The following is a 19,726-nucleotide window of genomic DNA, read 5'->3' as shown; positions in this document are numbered from 1 at the left end:
TATTTAGTTGTTCATCCCTGGCTATATGTACCAGTTAATCGTAGTTTATTATGTAAAATTTCTAGATTTTAAAATGATTTAGTATGCTTATTCGTTCATGTTAGCAGAGATATTGGCAGAAATTGTGTTTTTCCTTACTGGATAACCATTGTTACTCACCATTTCATTATCTATTTTTTTAGTCTCAGATTCAGAGCTTGGCTAGGCAGGTATAGAGAACGAGTGAGGATCATCTAGTGGGGTCAGATAGACAACCAGAGTTCGTCACCTAGTAAGTATTGGGGCTACACCTCCTAGTGGGTCGATTTGTCAAGGAGTATGATAGATTTTGTTCTAAGCATTAGGACTTTTGTTAGAGTGAGAAAAATTGTATAATCCTGTATTCTGGTTATTCTTCCGCACTCTGATCTTTCGTACGTTATTAGATGTATATAGGCTTCCACTAGTATTATATTTTGTATGTATATATACAGGGATTGTATGTCGTTTATCAGGTGCAGGTTGAATCGTCTTAGAATGCTAACATAAATAGAGGAGACCATGTCAAAATTTTAAGGTGCCACCTAGTACCTCGATATCTGACATGGGGATTTGTGTTAACGTTTGGCGGGACGCCATAGATGGTATCAGAGTATAGCATTAGATCCGTATGGGATACAGATCGATTATGTTTTGAAGAGTTAGTTGATACTATAGATATTAGAGTGATAATCATAAAGTGTCACTAGGAATTTAGTATCCGAGCTCATTAGTAGTTCCGTATTGGAATTACGAGTTCTTCCGTGTCTAGAAGTCTATAGAGCCTTATAAGCCTAAGATAGGATTCTAAGTTTATTCTGTTAGTAATGGAAATGGAGTCCATTATTAAGTTCCAAGCTACGATAGTAATTTATAGTTACGTAAGAACGATTTTGGCCTTATTCTGATAAGTACCTTATTACGGTTAAACACAAACGAGAGGAATGGACGAGACAGAGATCGAATCGCAACAGAGACAAAATAGGTTCTTGATCAGACCACTGACTTGATAACACAGCTAATGTCATTCATGGGACATATGGCTAAGTCTAATGTCAAGTTTAGAGAAGAAATATGAAAAATACAACTACCACCACCTCGAAATCAAATGGAAAGAAGGCAATTAGTATGTAATAAGAGACAAACAATTACGAAACTAACAAATTCATAGGAAAATAACAATAAGTGGGGAGTGACATTATAGACATACCAACTCGATGGATGGAAGATTTTCATAAGAAATAATAACATATACTACTAAATCCATCAAAAAAAAATGTTGTGGTATGTTATGAGTGTAGCAAATCGGAACATAAATGAGAGCAATGTTCGGGTCAACGTCAATTGATTAAGGATGTGTGACTCCGAAAGATACTAGATAAACCAATGTATGAGACAATAAGACTACCATATTTTAATAAAGTTGATAATGTATTCGTGCCATCCCGAACAGACAAGACTAACGATCGGAAGCAAGAGATGGTACAAAACTTATTACGATTGCAAGGCGCACCATTAAATCCAATAAATGAGGAAGCACTAGATTTCTTCGCAAGAGACAAATACTATTCCACTTCAGGGACCACTTCCACAGGTCGTGCCTTTGAAGAATAAGAGAATTTTCCAACCCAAAGGACAAGTAACTTCAGGGATGTAATTGTAGAATTTTCAACGATTACGTCCACCAAAATTTGGGATTTTTTTTTCGATCCAATTGAGGTCAATGAGTGAGTTTTGAAAACCTGAGAGATTTTAAGTGCCATGTAGTGCTCGAGAGATTAGTGGGTGATAGTAACTACATTCCAATTGGACGGGGATGCCAGTTATTAATAACGTTTTGAGATGAATGTATTGAGAGATGGATTATTTGAGTGGGTAGACTTCGAGAGGATGTTTCTCGATAGATTTATATTCGAGATTGCTTGAGAAATCAAACACTATGAGTTTTTGAGATTAGTGCAGGGTAATCTATCAATTATAGAGTCTATGATATGATGTTCACTAGGTTGTCACGATGTGCGTCCGAGCTTATCTTCACAAATCTACAAAAGGCCCATAGATTCTTTAAAGGACTATGATCCTACCTAAGGGCCAAGAGGTCAATGATTAAGATTACCAATTATAGAGATACGGTAAATCGAGCTTAAAGGATAGAACGAGAGGAGATAGAGTTACAGACCTCTAGGGGGCAAATTAGTTGACCTTAGATTTCTTTTCTTCCCAGATCAGATTCGGACAAGAGGTCGATGTATTCGAGGCCAATCTCCTTCGGATCAGTGTATCCATAATATAGAACTCCTCCACTATTGAGTTGTAGAGTTTTCCATCATTGAGTTAGGAAGCAGTTGGAACTCCAATGATGCCAATAGGGCCAAAGGAACCAACAAGGCAGGTTTAGAGCATGCAGGCTCCAGTTTACCAACTACCTACTCTAGAGAAATCTACGAAGACAAGATGGTTAACATGTATGCGTGTGGGCAGGTAGGACACATATTATTTACTTCAACAACTACAAGAGGCTAACTACAACTAATAGTTAATAAGCTAAAGTGCAGATAAGACAAAGAACATCTAAATAGCTCATACAGCTACTAGAATAGAACAAGAATTACTGCTTCCTAAGAGACGAGAACTCATAACTCATGCTTATTAGCTTAGTTAATGCATGGTATCAATAGGCAACGTAAAGGAAAGCTATAGTGACACTAGTAGATAAAAGTAAGAAATGTAAAGTCCTACGTTAGCTATTAGCTTAGATAGAGAGCGATAAAACGACTGAAAGCAGGCCATGTAAAGTGTAGTGTCATTCTGTTTTGTTAGTTCCGTCTCAACTAGTTAACTACGACTGATTTCTAGTTGTAGTTTCATCAGGTGCTGTTGAATTGGTACGCTAGTCTTTATATTAATAGTCTAGTCAATTACTCTGTATATTACACTAGTAGATAAGCAGGTGTTTATTGTATATTCTTCGTGTCGAGAGCTACTTCCTCGAATATCAACGTAGGGAGTTGCGTATCTTTCCTTTCGATTGAAGATGGCTAAACTTTGGGAGGCCTAACGACTGAACTATTAGATAAAGTAGTTCTTGCTTTACGACTTCTTGAATCGATTCTCCTCCTTTAAAAAGATAGATCATCTGTTCCCTTTTATCTTTCTATCCTCGGTGCCGGTTCTAACTCTTCTTTTGCCTTCTCCTTTCACGATCGCCTTCCAGTAGAAGAATTCATTATTATCGTTCTCGTTACGTGATCAATGCTTTCTACAAACAAACGCTCACTTCGAGACTTTGATCGTGGTTCCTTTTCACTCCTCGAAACGAAATTGCTATAAGTAAAGATTATAATTTCGTAGAAGCAGCGGCTACCACCTACCTGTGCCCACATCCATCCTAAAGAGATTTAATAGAGTATAAGTTAGGAGGTGCACTATGTGAAAAAAGCCCATATTTGACGGTCTTGGCCCGTCAAATTTTTCAAAATTTGACGGACCCTCTCGTCAAATATGCCCGTCAAATATTCTCTTGTAGAATTTTTTTTTTGACGGTCCTGGACTATCAAATTATTGGAGAATGGATTTTTAAAAAAAAAAAAAAAAAATCCATAGAGTATGACCATCAAATTTGGAGGTTTAACAAATAATAGCATGATTCTCTAATTCACCAATCACAATGAACGAAATAGTAATAAAAAAAATCAGAAAAATAAAAAACAAACCAAAAATCATAAAACAAGCTCCAAATTAAATTAAACAACTCAAAATTCATTTTATATATTAAAATTTCATTACTAAACAAGCTCTAATTGAAACAATTGGGCACTTACATATGACATTGAGTCAAAAATATACGGAACTATAACAACTTTTCTTAGGTGAAGCTGAAGATAATTTACAAGAACAACTGGGGCACCAATTACATCGCCTAAGGCGGAAAGCGATTTGTTGATATGTTGCGCCTCCTTCAATCTATGTCCTGTGACCTCAGATTTGTCGACTCTCTCACTTCCTGCCAGGTCAACTAAATGCATGCATCCACGAATAATGGTACCTGATGTCAAATCTCTTTCTTGAACATGAACGCTAAGGCAACTGCAAATCAATTTCATAAAATTTAGCACTAATTTAAGAAAAATTGTTCCAAAATTAAACCTAGAGGACAATTGTCCTACCTGTGAGAGCGACTGCTACGGTCATTGAGGGCAGTTGCACTAATTGCACGGTTCTTTAGTCCAATATTCATCAGTTCAATAACATCTGATGTTGATGAAACAGGTACAAGGTTTGCATCTGGTACATTGAGTCCATTCTGAGAATTGTTGCGAATTTCTGATGTGTTTATGGGTTAAGGTACCTCAAGAAATAAGAGTGACATGGAGTAAAAGTGAAATCTATAGGTCCAGTCTAGATAAAGATACCACATGAATCAACAACAAGAATTTACTCCTTCAAGCAACCCAAATATCCAAAAATCGATAAACTTAACATCATCAACAATTCTGGAGTAATTGTTGGAATGTCTTACCATAGTGTAAGTTTTTCCGGATCCTGTTTGGCCATATGCAAATATACAAACATTATAACCATCAAGAACAAAACAAATTAGAGGCTGTGTATCCGCAAAGACCTCCTCGTCATAGATAGCATTCTCATGGAAGTAATTTAATCATTCATCAAAAAATAACTATAAACATCCAAAAATATACATAACAATTTAACTTAATAGCCAAAAAGTGAAGAGAGCAACTACTCATCAACTACTCATCAAGTAATCGGTGTATAATCTTTTTTTTTTTTGATGTACTCTCCCAACATTTTGTTTGGTCTTCTTCAACAATAGAGGTTATGATTTATTCCACATACAGTTATAACAGAACATACAACTCTCGTTCCTTCTTTTTCGTAGGTAATTGTTGAGGAAATGAAAAAAAAGTGGAGAAACCCAATGTACAAAAGAAGCAAAGGGGAAAAAATTGAGGACCTCATTGATCTACTTGAAGCAAAACTAAAACTAATCACCAAAATACCATCTATCACCAATAACAATGTTGTCTCATCGACACACCAAGTCTTCAAACCATATACTATTGCACTCTTTGCAAAATGAATTCTACTAATAAATCAAAGTTCAGCTTTAGCCTCTTGGGATTCATGAATCAAAAGCCTCCACTTTGCTTTTAAATATTCTAACTTTTCTCTAACAGCAAACAGAAGAAACCTCCACAAAATAGCACAACAAGAACCAAAGGCAGATGATGATCAGTTTTAGAGAAGTTGGCACACAGTCTTCTAGATCATCCAACTAATTCCACAAATTTATAGTATAATTCGTAATGAAGAAGCAAGGTTTAAAATCTTGTATCGAGACAATCTTTCCAAAGTGTATCTCAACAAAAACATCTTGTTTGACTATCAAAATGAACCAGTCTTAGGTAATGATTATATGCCCACACTAAGAAATTTCTTAGTTCTTACCCCCATTTTCGATTAGTCACTCATAGAAAACTATGGGTCAAGAGGGGAAAATCAGTTTGAAAATGCAGGGGCATCTCAAATATTCACCAATATCCAAAGGGATATGTCTAAATTGCCCAAAAATATACGGAACTATAACAACTTTTCTTAGGTGAAGCTGAAGATAACTCACAAGAACAACTTGGGCACCAAGAGCTAAGGCTTAGAAAACATCTATTCCACGCTGGACTCCTCCATCAAGGATGACAGGAACTCTTCCTCCAACAGCTTGAACCACCTACACTAAAGCATCCACAAAAAAGCTTATCAAGGCTTGTTTTCAATCATTCAGAAGTTTTCTTGACAATGACCCTAATAATCAAAATGTTTCTAAAGGAGAAATTCCCTGATTGATATTTCATAGCTTACCAACACCATCATCAGTTTTATTAGAGATAAAAGTTAACACAATTTTTTTCATGACTTTGGTGTTAAATTACAGTTGGGTCGATATAATGTCTACTTTCCACAATAACATACCTATATGTCAGCAGCAGCTAAGAGGTGCTCGATCGAAGGCATGACTTCTGCTTGTAGAAAACTCCCAAATCCCAATGTCAAACAAACTTCAAATATTGAGAAATAAACAATCCAAGAGTGCAGCCAGGTACCTTTGGCTCGTGATATACAAAATGAAGTAAGTCAACCAATAGGTGGTCGAATAGTGTTAAGCACCGGTCCTGGCTAAATGCAATGAGAGGAACCTTGGCTAAATGCAATGTACAAGCCCACTCCCAAGATCCTATACAAATCAAAACCCACAATTCAGCTTGTAATGTAACAATTAGCAATATAAGTACAAGCATATAAATTTGAAGTTCTAGGCATGAACATGGGACACTATTAAAGAATTATTAAAGAAACAATTTTCCAGCATTCCAAGTTTAACAATAAAAATCTAGGTAAGTGCATAGGTCTGCAATATGGACCAAAGGAACGTGCCAACAACTTACTCATAAAGTACTAAATTACAACCTATATGCTCAAATGAGGAAATAATGTCGAGAACATTCATGATATAGGAAGTTTCCTTACCACAATTCAGATCTGAATAATCAACAGTAAAGTGTAGCATGACCTAGGAAAAAATTCAGAAAAGTTGACATGGACTAACTAGTAACAACTGCAATGGCCCCGAATTCAGATAGGAACTCCACCATTGTAGACACCCCATTTTTGCATCCGCCTGATTAATCAAGTCGTCGACCCGATCGCAAAGGTTCCCAATGATGGACATCTATTCCAATGCTTTATTTTGTTACCAGATATGTTTCAGAAATCTGGATGAGGTATCTCGAACTGACAAAACTAAGAAACCACGCTACGCTAGGAAAATACGACCCCAGAAACATAGAAATCATCATCTTGCAAATAAAAAAGAAGCTTCACGATAAAAATCACTAAATTACCAAAATACCCCTAACATCAAAACAACTCTAGAGCCTGCATTACGCTTAGGAAAACCCACTCAAACACATAAAATAATAAATCGAATCCAAGTAAACCACTTCGCCAATTTTCACAAAATTTGACAAAATTACGAAAATACCCCTCATAAAGTTCACGATCATTTCATATAAAAAACTTCATAAATGACAAAAACCAACATTCCCATTGAATTCCTTATGAAAAATTGATTCCAAAACATCATGGAACATTGAAAAACGACTTAAAACGTAAAAAATCCTCTCCGAGGGCAAAACGGTAATTTCACAATTTTCATAATTAAAAAATTCGAAATTAATAAATAAAACATTAATAATTAAAGTGAAACATTAATGAAATTAATTTAAAAAGTTGAACCTAAAAAATCGATTAATTGGACTCTCAGGCAAAATTGTTGAGGGTTCGTGGGATATTTCTTTAAGGACCCCTCCATTTGGGGGTTCAAAGAATTAAAGATATAATAGAAGGGGGTTCTCCAAAAATTAAAAGTAAATCAAGCAAGACTGAAGTCAAGGTATTAAAGTCAATCAAGTGAGACTGAAGTCAAAATTAAAAGTAAATCAAGCAAGACTGAAGTCAAGGTATTAAAGTCAATCAAGTGAGACTGAAGTCAAAATTAAAGTCAATCAAGCAAGACTGAAGTCAAGGTACTAATCGAGTCAATCTCATAAGACTAAGGTCAAAACCCTAAATCAAAACCCTAATCTAAAACTAATCAAGTCAATCTCATAAGACTAAGGTCAAAACCCTAAATCCAAACCCTAATCTAAAACTAATCAAGTCAATCTCATAAGACTAAAGTCAAAACCCTAAAACCCTAAAGACTAAGTCAAAACCCTAATTGAAACCCTAAAAAGAAACCCTAATCAAACCCTAAATGCTTCTAAAAACTTTATAAATAGGAGCCTCCACACCCTATTTTCGTATCAAAGAAAAAACCCTAGGAAAAGTAGGTGAAGAAGCCCCCACAACCCCTCCAAAACCCTAATTTTGGAGCCCCAACTCCTTCCCTAACACCCCTACTCCGATTTTAGCCTAAAAAACACCCAAAAACCTTTCAAAAACACCCCAAAAATCCACCACAAATTCGAAGCATCCAGATCCAAGAAAGAGACACCTTGCCTCGGAGATCAGAAATCAGATCCGGAGACAAAGCGAAGCAAGGAGTACGGTACAAGGAACTGTTTTTCAGATCTGAGGGAATAGTACTTTTGCAGATCGAAGGTAAGGTTTTTTTTTTATTTTTTAAATCTAGGTTTTATCATTAGCGATGTAGTTATATTTGGTATAAGTAGAGACCGGCATTGGCCGGGCGGGGTTGGTGCCTAACACCTTAACATGATCTCCGGATTCAGATTTCTATAGTAGACTAGTTCTTTTTTATCCATTGTAGGGTCAGTTTGGTTCCTAGACCACAATAACTAGGTGGCGACTCCCAAACCTCAAGGGTCAAAAGTGGATCCGCGCACCCCGCGGATCGAGGGCGCTTTCAACCATGATGAGAGAATTACCATTCAGCTCATATTGATCATGATAAACATAAGAATTAACTACATCACAGGTGGCACACGTAAGAGAGCAGTTTCCGCAAAATGAGTTGATGGTGAGAACCAGTTGGTGGCCTGCACATTGTTGTGTTTCAGTTAATGGGTTACTAAACTATTGTATAAGAGTTTGTTCATCTGCCATGTTTAAATCCTTGTAACCAATTTTATGAAAGGTTAAAGGTGTTCTGGGTTTGTCATGGGTCAGATCAATCAACATTGGGTTTAGATATGGATGGGGTATTTGGTCCATTGGATTCGATTAGATATCGAAATGGGTCCATATCACTATGTGAAAAAAGCCCATATGTGAAGGAATTACCCTAGATTTCAGTAGTGATGCTATTCTTGACTGCATCCTAGAGTACAAGGAAGAAGAAGTACACCACTATTGTCATCCAGCTCCAATTCCAATGTAGCCTCACACAAACATGCAAACGTTAGTATTATAGTACTACACTTTATCAAGTATGACACTTTGTACAAGGTATAGACAATGCGATAACATTTTAATCCATGCTCATAGAGTGAAGAAAGAACAGAACTAGAATTTTAAATTTAGTGGCAGAAATGTTTAAATGGATTTATCTATGAAATTTCTACAAAAGAAATGTTTGAAGATTGGACGAAATCCAATCCTTGTTTTGTTATAAATGAACCATTCACATTTTCGATTCCTCAAAGGCTGAATCCGCTAAAATGATTGTGCCATTTCTCTGCCTTCACCTTGAGAATCGATGTATGGCATCAGCTGCAGCCCGTGATCGGAGATAACTCTATTTTTTTCCTTCATAGCCAGGAAAAAATGAGCTCTAATAGTTTTCAGCTGAATCTTTCCACTTCGTATCACATGTCATGCCTGCTCAAGGAGTGTCCTGTAATAAACTGCATGTAAAGGACCAGGCAAGCTACCTACCAGCATCATTTCAACTCCTGCACACCACTAACGCCTAAAACCACGTTTTAAAACAATGCTTGTAATGGGTGTTGCCAACAATATAAGGTTAATGCCTAAAAACTAATAAGGGGTATTCAAAGGAAAGGAGGAATATTCAAAGTCAGACGCTCGCTTGGACTAACTTAATAATCACAGAGTCTTGCAATCACCCATCTTCCAGGGATTAACGCTGAAAAAACAATACGAAGGTTATAATTAAATTACCCAATAGTACAAAAGTCATAGGCCATTCAATGGTGTAAAAGGGAAACCAGACATGGCTGAATCAACTGGACTTACTGTCACTAAGAAAATTCCTCTTCATCTTATTATAATTGCTCACTTTTCCTGATGGGTCCCAACCAGGAGGCTTTATGTTTGGCCAATCACCCTAACATCCTAACTTGATGTACAGACTCTTCTTTCTTTCAAAGATAGCATAAACAGAGAGTAGAAGCATAAGGTGAGAGCAGGTAAAAAAGGGTGGTGACACAGATACTATAACAGAGCCTTCCAAGTGTCTGGATAAATAATTATTAATGGTGCAGACTCTACATGACAAATAGATATAGGACTTACATATCAGTATGACATGGTAGTCCCCGTTAAGCCAATCAGGGACCATGTGAATGCCACATGGTGCTTGTTTATGCCATTCATTGGTTGCCTAGTGTCGATCTTATGGATACTTGTAAAAGAAAAATATTGTAAAAAAATGATTGTATTCCCAGGTTTACAAGATGCCAAGAGAATTGTAATATTAAAGGAGCACTCAAGGTAAATAGGTATGTTTGGGATAAGAAGAAAACATGATGATCATAGATAAGGTAAATGGGGTGTAATTTTTCAGACCCACCCCTCACCTTTCCACCATTGAACACAGTTGCTCGTGCACAACTTTAGCCTCAGTTAAATCATCTTTTATTGGCAAGCAGCCTAACCAGGCAGGAACAACCTGCCAACACAGAGTAACAATTGAAAGGCCAACAAATATTGCCAATGTTTAAACAGGTGGCCTAAGAACATCCTATTTTGGGGGACTATTAAGTAAGAACTAATGTAACAATATATTAAAAGAAATAGTTTTGGTAAGGGAAGAAAAAAATTGAATGTAAGGCAATGTCATATGCCATTACATTATCTAAATGTAGTGCATTAGGATGCCTAGTCACAACATTATCTGTTTATGATGACTACAATGATGAGAACGGATATTAAAAATGAGCAGTACATACAAATATTAAAGTTAAAACTATCTTAGATACTAGGTTGCTAAATTAATGAAGGACTTTAAATAACATGCAGAAAAAAGGATTCTATAGTGTTTTTATTAAAGAACTTACCCACATAGGTGTTGTATACGATGAAAGTTCGTCGAAGAAAGGCAAGAAAGAGGCCTTGAATGTCTTGATCAAAGTTCCCAAGCAATCACCAATCTGGATGCAGAAAAGAACAATAAAGCAAGAAATCCAAAAAAGTGACTTACCCTTATAGCTGTTGCAATCTTGCAAGCTTCATTGTCCATTTCAAACCTATAAAAGTTATAATAAAAAATTTGAGAAAAAAAATAGAGTTGTAAAACTCTGGAATATCTTGAGTTAGGTTTAAAATGACTTTCAGATACATTAAAAGGAAGAAATTACAGACCTTGGTGGATTCATTCTCCTAATGAATTTCTCATACTCATCATCCTTGTCCCATGAGGAGGTCAAATCAGCCTCTGAACAGAGGAATCAACAATCAGCGAAGGAAAAAAAAATAGAAAAATTAATTGAAACCCATGAAAGAAAATAATCATTGGCCCTCAAAAAGCTAAAATGAAGATCAGAAAAATCTCCTAAGAATCTCAGAAGACGAAATCCCAACAATCCCAACAATCTATCTAACAATGATCAAACTACCTACTACATCTTGTCATTGTCATTGAGCTGAAATTTCTAATCAATTTTGAGTCCAAAAACATCAAATTTTCGATTGAAGTCTCGAAATAGTTCTACTTGTCAAGATAAGCTTCCAACAAATATGATGACTTCTTAGTCGAACATCTATGTAAGTAAAAATGTCTTTGCCATTTGAAAAGTGATTGGCCAATGGGCACAAAACCTTCAAGCTCTCCCTATGTAATATTCACATATATTATTTGTATTTTATTTTAAATAGCAGTTTACAAGTGTGGCCACTCCACAAATCTTGATGATGAGTTGGAAGACAAGAACCATGGATGCTTTTATGTAAATTATGTTGCTAGAGGTATGTCAAATCCTAATGATATCCATATGCAAAGGTGAAAACTATAAATCAAAACAATGACCATCAAGTCTTATGCTATCGATTCTTCTATGGGAGAAAAAATTACTAACCTAGAAAATCAATAAGGAAGCGCATCAACATGAAAAAAAAAGTCAACAAACAAAGTGTTATATATGACACCCACTGAAAATTAAAAAAAAACATATAATAAAAATTAAAATACGTAAAACATCACAAAAATGATCTATTTTTATCTAAAATATTAGCTAGAGAAATGCAATTAATTTCTAGAAAATCAACAAATCGGAAAGCAATATTAAAACAATGAATCTTATGATCATCAACAAAATATATATATATATATATATAGATATATATATATATATATATATATATATATATATATATATATATATATATATATATATATATATATATATATATATGAAAATTAAATAAGGAATCAAACAACCCTACAACATCCAATTCAGATTCATCGACAGATCACCGAAATATTTAGATCAAGCATCGAAACAAAATCTCAAGTTCTAAAAAATGTATGAAGCAACTTACCTGATTTCCAAAGCTTCTAATGTCTAATAAAATCCTAAAACATGATAACGAAGTAATCGAATCAATCTCTTTTAGATATTAAGAACACCAACAGACGATCAAAATCTCACAGATTTCAAAAAACTCTGAAACAGATCGAGAGGAGAAGAAATAGTGTTGATGTTCATGTATCTCGCTTTTGAAAATCAAATTAAAATGACATGAAATCTTAATCGGTGGGAAAAAAATTGAAAAACAAAATTACCTTTCGACTTGAAGGTAAATACATTTGGGAAATAGAAAACCAAAATTAATGTATTTTGTGGGATCAGAAATACTAGATCGCATCGTCAACAACATGAATAGGGTTATGGATCTATCAATCTGCGAGAGAAGAGAGAGAGAGACTCACCTTAAAACACAACAGAGAACTTCTTCACTCCATCATTTCCAAAGTTGAGAGATCGAGATGTCACTTCAAGAGATCAGAGATCGGACGATCAGATAGAGAAAGATTGAGCGATTAAATAGAGGGAGAGATGAGATCGATCAAGAGACGAGATCGAGGAAGACAGGGAGGGAGAGGGAGAGAGATCGAGACATTCGAAGAGATCAGAGAAAGAGAGATACAAAGAGTGAGTGAGTGAGAGAGACGAAGAGTTTGGCAAATGTAGAATGTGTTTTGTGGACAGATCGAGACATTCGAAAGAGATCAGAGAAAGAGAGATACAAAGAGTGAGTGAGTGAGAGAGACGAAGACTTTGGCAACTGTAGAATGTGTTTGGTGGAAACAAAATTCGTCGTCCATGGACCGCAGAATTTGGATATTAAAATTTGACGGGCCAGGCCCAACAATTTTTTCCGTTAAAATTTGGGATTTTCACGTAGTGATAGGTGATTCCTGCTCATATAAGGATTGCAAGTTCTACAGTGTGCCTGATTTGCTGCTCTGCACAGTAAAGGTTTCATTGTTGCCTTCAAGGGTATTGGAGGATTCTAAAATCACCAACCATGTTTGAGCCCTATCAGAATTCCGAATGACTGTCATTCGGCCGTCAACAAACCTTTCAAACATGCCAGAATCCTCAGCTTCCAATTGTATGAACTCAGCTATGCTCATCACAAGGTTGTTTTCAAAGTTTTCATCTGTCTTTGAGACATCTTTGTAGCCATATCTAATAATGCATCTGTACATCTGATAAGTTTTTGGGCCGATCCGACCAATGAGGTAGCATTCATCTGGAGCTACATAGGGTACCGGAACAGACTTCACACAGACAAAGACGAGTACTTGGTGGAAAGCTAGGAGATTGGTAACAAAGTGAGAGAAAATAGCTGGGACTCCAGTGACTAACTCGAAGTAGATGAGGCCAATACCTGGGACTTTGACAATCCCAAGGCTGGGGCCTAACGTGAGGATCCATTTCATCGAAACCTTGTTTTGTAGGTTGAAGTGGTACTTTCTTCGGGTGCCATAGTGCCACACATACATTACGACCATAAATATCGTAAGTTAAATGGATTGTTTCGAGAAAAAATAGTAAGCGGGTTTTAACAAAATGATAATTACCGTAAGCATTTCCTGTAAGGGTTATGTCCCGAAAACCAATTGTGACAGCCAGACAAAGAATCATAAGGATCCAGTTAATCTCTGGAATGAAGACCTGACCATATATCGACCTTGACTTGTGGACAACTTTGACACGTGGGAAACAACCTAAAGCATGGTACTGTTTGACAATTGAGAATGTTGCAGAGATGACAGCTTGACTAGCAACAATTGCAGCAAGGGTTGCTACCACAAAACCGGCCAAAACACAGGCTCTACACAAAAGTAACAAGCAGATTAAGCAAAGCAGATCAGATAAAATGTTCCTCATCAAGTTTTTAGGGAAGCTTACTTGGAATTGATGCATAGAAGCTAATAGGTATAGGGGAGAAATTCTTTGTAAGAAATGCGGCCTGACCCATGTATTGAAGCACTAGACAAGGGTAAATAATGCAAGAAAACCCAATCTGCATGACAAGCAGAACATAATAAACAACTTAAAGTGATGATACAAGCCATTAAACTAACATAACAACCACTGCTTTAAAAACAAAAAAGTTCAGTTGTAGGGTGCCAAAAAGAATTAAAGCATAAAACTATCTCGAAAGGAATCATTTTAAAAGTTTTGAAAGCAGGGATTCTCAAGTCAAGATACGTAGAGAGCTCTTCATCTGCTGCTTGTTGATTGGGAAGCAAACTTAGCTTTGCATGTCTACAAAGGAGTAAGTACAAGGCAAATGTACCACCTGTATGCGACCCAAAAATATCAGCAAAACCCAATAAAGGAAAAATGCGCAAGGGGAAGCCTTAAGTAATAGTTCGGCTGTGATGTTAACCGATTCCAATGACCGAACATATAGCACAACTTTATAGGTCTTTCCTTGTTCAATATTCTGTCACATATTGAAAGCACAAGAAATAAATTATTTGCAAATTAGATGAAGAACTAAGAATGCTGTAATTCAAGCCTCAGTTGCAAATATAGGATTCAGAGCAATCAAAATAGATACGGTTCCATTCACAAGGTATGTATGTTTCTAGAAAATAAGGTGGAAAGCAAAATCACTTTCTAAAGAATAATGTATCAATGACTCCATACCATGCCCCAATACCCAGGGTTATGCATTTGTAGATAGAAACAGTTTCCTTTATTTGGGGAAGATCAAAACATCTCCTTTGATCATCAAAGAAATAAGCTACTTACATCTACAAGTTTCACGTAAAGAATTTTCAGCAGCACTTCACCACCAAAAACTGATGCCGTGTCTATTAAGATGTCTCCAACAGCTAGCAATATCATAGATTTCATTAGCTTTGTAGAAATGCTAGATGACAATTGTCATCAACAAGAAAATACTAAATGAAAACACAGATGCAATGAGCTTCAAATCCATGAACATAACCATATCAACACCAAAAGCTTTTATTATTGATAAATTAGAGTTTGTCCTCTTGATCAAAGAAAATCCACAGAAAATAGTGAAACTCAATTCTAGAGTCAAGATAAGAGTTGGGTGCAAGCAGAAATTCTTAACTACAAAATCAAAATATTCAAAACAGGTGACACAGTCATGTCAGATGCTTAAGGAGCAAAATGTTACAAAGGCCTACCAGAGTAACATAAAATCTAATGTCGCAAAGGTTAATCTCCCTAAGAAAAATTAAACAAACCATAACTTCTCAAAATCTCACCGTAGAATATCTACTTGAATCCAACAAGAAAGAAAAAAAATGGTGAAAAAATTCAGATCTAATCATATCAAAACACTCAGATCTATGAAATCATTTGGATCCTTAATCAAAATTTTATTTGTTATTAGGTTTTGTTTCGTGTAAAATTAACACATTTGGGAAACAAAAAATCAAAATTAATATATTTTGTGAAATCCAAAACCCTAGATCTCATCCTCATCAATCTGAACAACGCTATGGATCCATCAAATAAAAACTAGATACAAAATATATAACATTGTAAGATATTAAAAAATAAAAAAAATTCATACATCACTCTAACGATTACAAAGAGAAACCCTAGAAACAACTTTAACCAAATCAAAATGCTTGATTTGCATTAAAATATACGCATATCAAGAGTCATTAATTATGATCAAAGAAACAATAAGATTCTTACAAGATCCACGTTCTCGTTCTTGATCTCTTCCAAACCGAATCCTGTGTTGGCAGCCATTTTTACAGAGAAATCAAAGATCAAAGATTTAAGATCAAAACGTCTGTGTGAAATCGAAGCAGAAGTTCAAAATCTCAACTTGCTCACTGACTACTCCATAGTCTGTCATTCTCTCTCACTCACACTGAATCAGATTTCTTACTCATAGAAGACGTAGGGAAGCAAAGGATTTAAAAACAAAATATAAAAAAGTAAAAAACCAAAAAAAAATTCGATCGAGAGAGAGAGATAAAGGGCGAGGTTGACCGAGAGAGAGAACGTGAGAGGTCGATCGATGACTGTGAGAGAGAGAGACAGAGAGAGAGAGAGAGAAACAGTGAGAGAAGCAGAGAGAAAGAGAAACAGAGAGAGAGAAGCAGAGAGATAGTGAGAGTAATCGACCGAGTGAAGAAAACGTGGTCCACGGGCCGTAGAGTTTTGGATTTTAAAATTCGACGGGCCAGGCCCAACAAAATTTTTTATACAAATTTGATATTTTCACGTAGTGGTGGGTCGATGTAAAATGTGAGAAAGAATAATCTTGTGACAATGTTTCATTAATGGTAACATAATAGAATTGTGAGAAAATAGATGTAGGATTTAGCCCATCGAGTAAGATTTTAGATTATAAATGATTATGACAGAGATTTTGAGGAAATATCACAATAAGTAGAAAATGTAATATTGAATTGGGTGTGTTTGCGGTAAGTCTATGCAATAAGGAGTAATATTCCTACCTAGTATGAATAAAACATAATAGACGGTATAATTGATGAGAAAAATAAATATAAAGAATAGAGAAGATGTGAAAGGAGTGTTGTTAATAGACATTGGTGGGGAAGTGATACAAGGTGAATTGATTGTTATCTTAGAGTTATACAAATAATGGATTAGTTGGAGTATGAGTTTGAATTAGACTGATTAAGTGATTAATTAATAAAAGTATTGGGTTGACGGAATATGGGATATATAAGTCTACGAGTTATAAATGAGATTGGCTCAGGATTAAGAATAGAAGATAATTATACATGTTGTGTGGTGACGACAAAATTTGATAAGATATGATTTCAATTTTGAGGACAAAATTTTTATTAAGGGGGGGAGAGTGTAAAACCCCAAGTTTTCAGTTCATATCTCGAGGAAAAATAAATAATATAATTTTGATAAAGTCTTAAAAGTGGGACTTAATGGTAAAATTTTAGGATATTTCTAATCATTTTTAATGGAATCTGACCCCACCATTAGATTCAAAATGATCGAAAAACATACTTTAGCCTGTAAGCAAGCACAATTGCGAGTCCGAATATAAAAGTTGCAAAATCCTCGATTATCGAGTCGGACCATGTTAAACTAGTTACTTTTTGTTAGAGCAAGAATTTTTAAAATTCGATCATACCATTGGGTTCATAACAAAAAATTATTGAACAAGAACTATTTATTTGTCATTTTTGAAGATCAGAAAGTCGAATTATCGTCAAAAATGAAAACGACGTCAATTTTAGGGGTCACCTCTGGTCAAAAATGTAAATTTTTGTTAGAGATAAAATTTATAGAAATTAACCATACCATTAGATCCGAAATGAAAAATTAGGCGAAATAGAGTATTCATTTGTCAGTTTTGGAGTCCGGATGATCAAGTTATCGTCGATCAAAACAATTGACAAAATACCGAATTCATCCCAAATTTTATATAAATAAAATTTTTTATTCTTTTTTTTATAACTTCGTCTTCCCCAACCCACCCAAACACAGCCAACGATTTAAAAAAAATTATTTTTTTCTTTAAACTTCCACCGCAGATCTACGACAAACGGCTCACCGTCGACGATCGCTGCAAAAGGGAAAAAGATCCGCAGCTTCGACATCTATAAAACCCACCCAAGATCCATTCATTTCATCTTCTCTTTCACCCCATATCTTCAAAAATAAGTCGTATTTTTATATAAAGATTCCATAACTTCGATCTCGGATTTCATTTGTTTCGGGTTCAAACCGTCCTCCGCCGCAGAAGGGAGAAAGGACGACCACATCGAGATCTTCAAAATCACCAGGCCGGTTTTGAAAATCAACAGCTTCGAAGTTCGGTCCATCTTGATTTTCGTGTCGATCGCCTCAATTTTTCCGCACACGCTTCGATTCTTTCGCCTAGAGATAGTAAGAAACTCTCAATTTCTATTAGTAATTGTAGATTATGAAAATTGCATTTAGGATTTTATCGAAAAAAATTTGGATGTATTTCCAAAATATAGAATTTGTTTGTTATTTCAAAAATTTACGCCAGAAATTGCATGTTTGATATGTTTAATTATATTTTTAACAAATTATACGTGGGTAGGGTATTTTAACGGGTTATTTTCATAAATTGGGTTTTATGCACTGCTCGGACCCCGTTTTGATATGAAAATTGTATTATTTTTCAATATTATTGATAGAAATAAATTCTATAATTGGAAAATGTGATTTAATATTCAATGAACTCATATTGAGTTGATGAATATCAGAAAATGGATATTTTATTGAAGAGATTGAAAACTGTAAAAATCGGAAAAAGGGAAAAAATGTATGAAACGGTAAAATGTCAGAGTCACACCCGAGGGGTGATATTTGCATTTTACATTATTGTGTCGTGTGTAGGTTGGTGAACAGATATCCAGGGATAATATTGTTGGTTGCATGTTTATTTAAATTTCTGTTAGCGCGAGGCGCTGTTTACTTTTCCATTATGTTATTTATTTTAGGTCGGGTGGCCACACTTGCATGGTAGGAAACTGGATATCCATTCTTAACCTAATTTCTCTTTTATTTTCAAATGAAAATGATATATATATATATATATATATATATATATATATAATATATATATATATATATATATATGTAGCTATTTTGTGAGCTGTTAAAGAGTTTATGAATGCCTAAAAGGATAGTGCGTCATATCATCCGGAGTGGTGTACTATCTTGGGATGTACGGTAGGGACAACCAAGCTAATATGTGGTATGGGACGCGTATGAGAGTGGAATCACAACTGGAATCCAGGATATTCATTTCTATCTTTACCAGTGAACTTGTAATATAAAGGTGGTCGTATACGAATGGTTTGTATATTTAGGAATCACATGTACGCCTGATAGGCATAGACGAAGATGATTAGTCAGTGATCACTAACAATCTATAGTAGTCGAACGTTCTGACACATCGAAAAGAGACCCATTTCTTACGGTCATGTCAAACGGCTAGCCTAAGCCGGATAAATGGTCAACCAAGTGTGGTAAACAGCGACTAGCCACAAAATTAGGAACTAAAAACCAGAGAAGAATTGTAACATCATGTCTCGACTGGGAGCGATCCAGTCGTGAATCCCAACTCTTTAATTCCAATACTCCACCATTGTGTATTATGTATCTGTTGTTTATTTTGATATATAAAATGAAATCCATGTTTAATGTTTCCATTTGATCAATTAGATTTGTATAAAAAGATAATATTATAATGAGTAATGATGATCGATGTAATGTGAGTTTTAAAATGTTTAGTTGTTCATCCCTGGCTATATGTACCAGTTAATTATAGTTTATTATGTAAAATTTCTAGATTTTAAAATGATTTAATATGCTTATTCGTTCATGTTAGAAGAAGTTATTGGCAGAAATTGTGTTTTTCCTTACTGGATAACCATTGTTACTCACCATTTCCTTATCTATTTTTTTAGTCTCAGATTCAGAGCTTGGCGAGGCAGGTATAGAGAACGAGTGAG

At 35.3% G+C, this 19,726-nt stretch overlaps 1 protein-coding gene and 1 pseudogene across 19 annotated transcripts; both read right to left on the bottom strand.

Annotated features, from left to right (window-relative positions):
- Positions 1-3,756: 3,756 nt before the first annotated feature.
- On the bottom strand, positions 3,757-13,128 carry LOC147410200 (uncharacterized). Of its 18 annotated transcripts, none has more exons than XR_015175682.1 (10): positions 12,668-13,098; positions 11,101-11,173; positions 10,940-10,985; positions 10,797-10,859; positions 10,317-10,408; positions 6,138-6,268; positions 6,007-6,067; positions 5,660-5,764; positions 4,185-4,660; positions 3,757-4,104 (listed from the first exon to the last, which is right to left on the bottom strand). XR_015175682.1 is itself a non-coding variant. In XM_086432445.1 (6 exons), exons 2-6 carry the CDS (start codon positions 11,112-11,114, stop codon positions 8,528-8,530), a joined length of 282 nt encoding a protein of 93 aa, XP_086288571.1. In that variant the 5' UTR covers positions 11,115-11,173; positions 12,668-13,128; the 3' UTR covers positions 8,468-8,527. The 18 variants fall into 18 exon arrangements, 3 of the variants coding, with proteins under 3 accessions (XP_086288571.1, XP_086288572.1, XP_086288570.1); XR_015175681.1 differs by having other exon boundaries at positions 6,007-6,053; positions 12,668-13,094; XR_015175680.1 differs by having other exon boundaries at positions 6,007-6,268; positions 12,668-13,097.
- Positions 13,129-13,143: 15 nt separating this feature from the next.
- LOC147410199 (potassium transporter 7-like) lies at positions 13,144-16,296 on the bottom strand (annotated as a pseudogene). The gene is made up of 3 exons (XR_015175679.1): positions 15,936-16,296; positions 14,157-14,697; positions 13,144-14,079 (listed from the first exon to the last, which is right to left on the bottom strand). The product of XR_015175679.1 is annotated as a potassium transporter 7-like (transcript).
- Positions 16,297-19,726: the final 3,430 nt, after the last annotated feature.

Source organism: Akebia trifoliata, chromosome 2 (genome assembly GCF_017979445.1).
Source record: "Akebia trifoliata isolate Shusen 1 chromosome 2, ASM1797944v1, whole genome shotgun sequence".
Lineage (NCBI taxonomy): Eukaryota > Viridiplantae > Streptophyta > Magnoliopsida > Ranunculales > Lardizabalaceae > Akebia > Akebia trifoliata.
The sequence above is the reverse complement of the archived record's forward strand: the minus strand, read 5'-3'. Positions and strand labels throughout refer to the sequence as shown.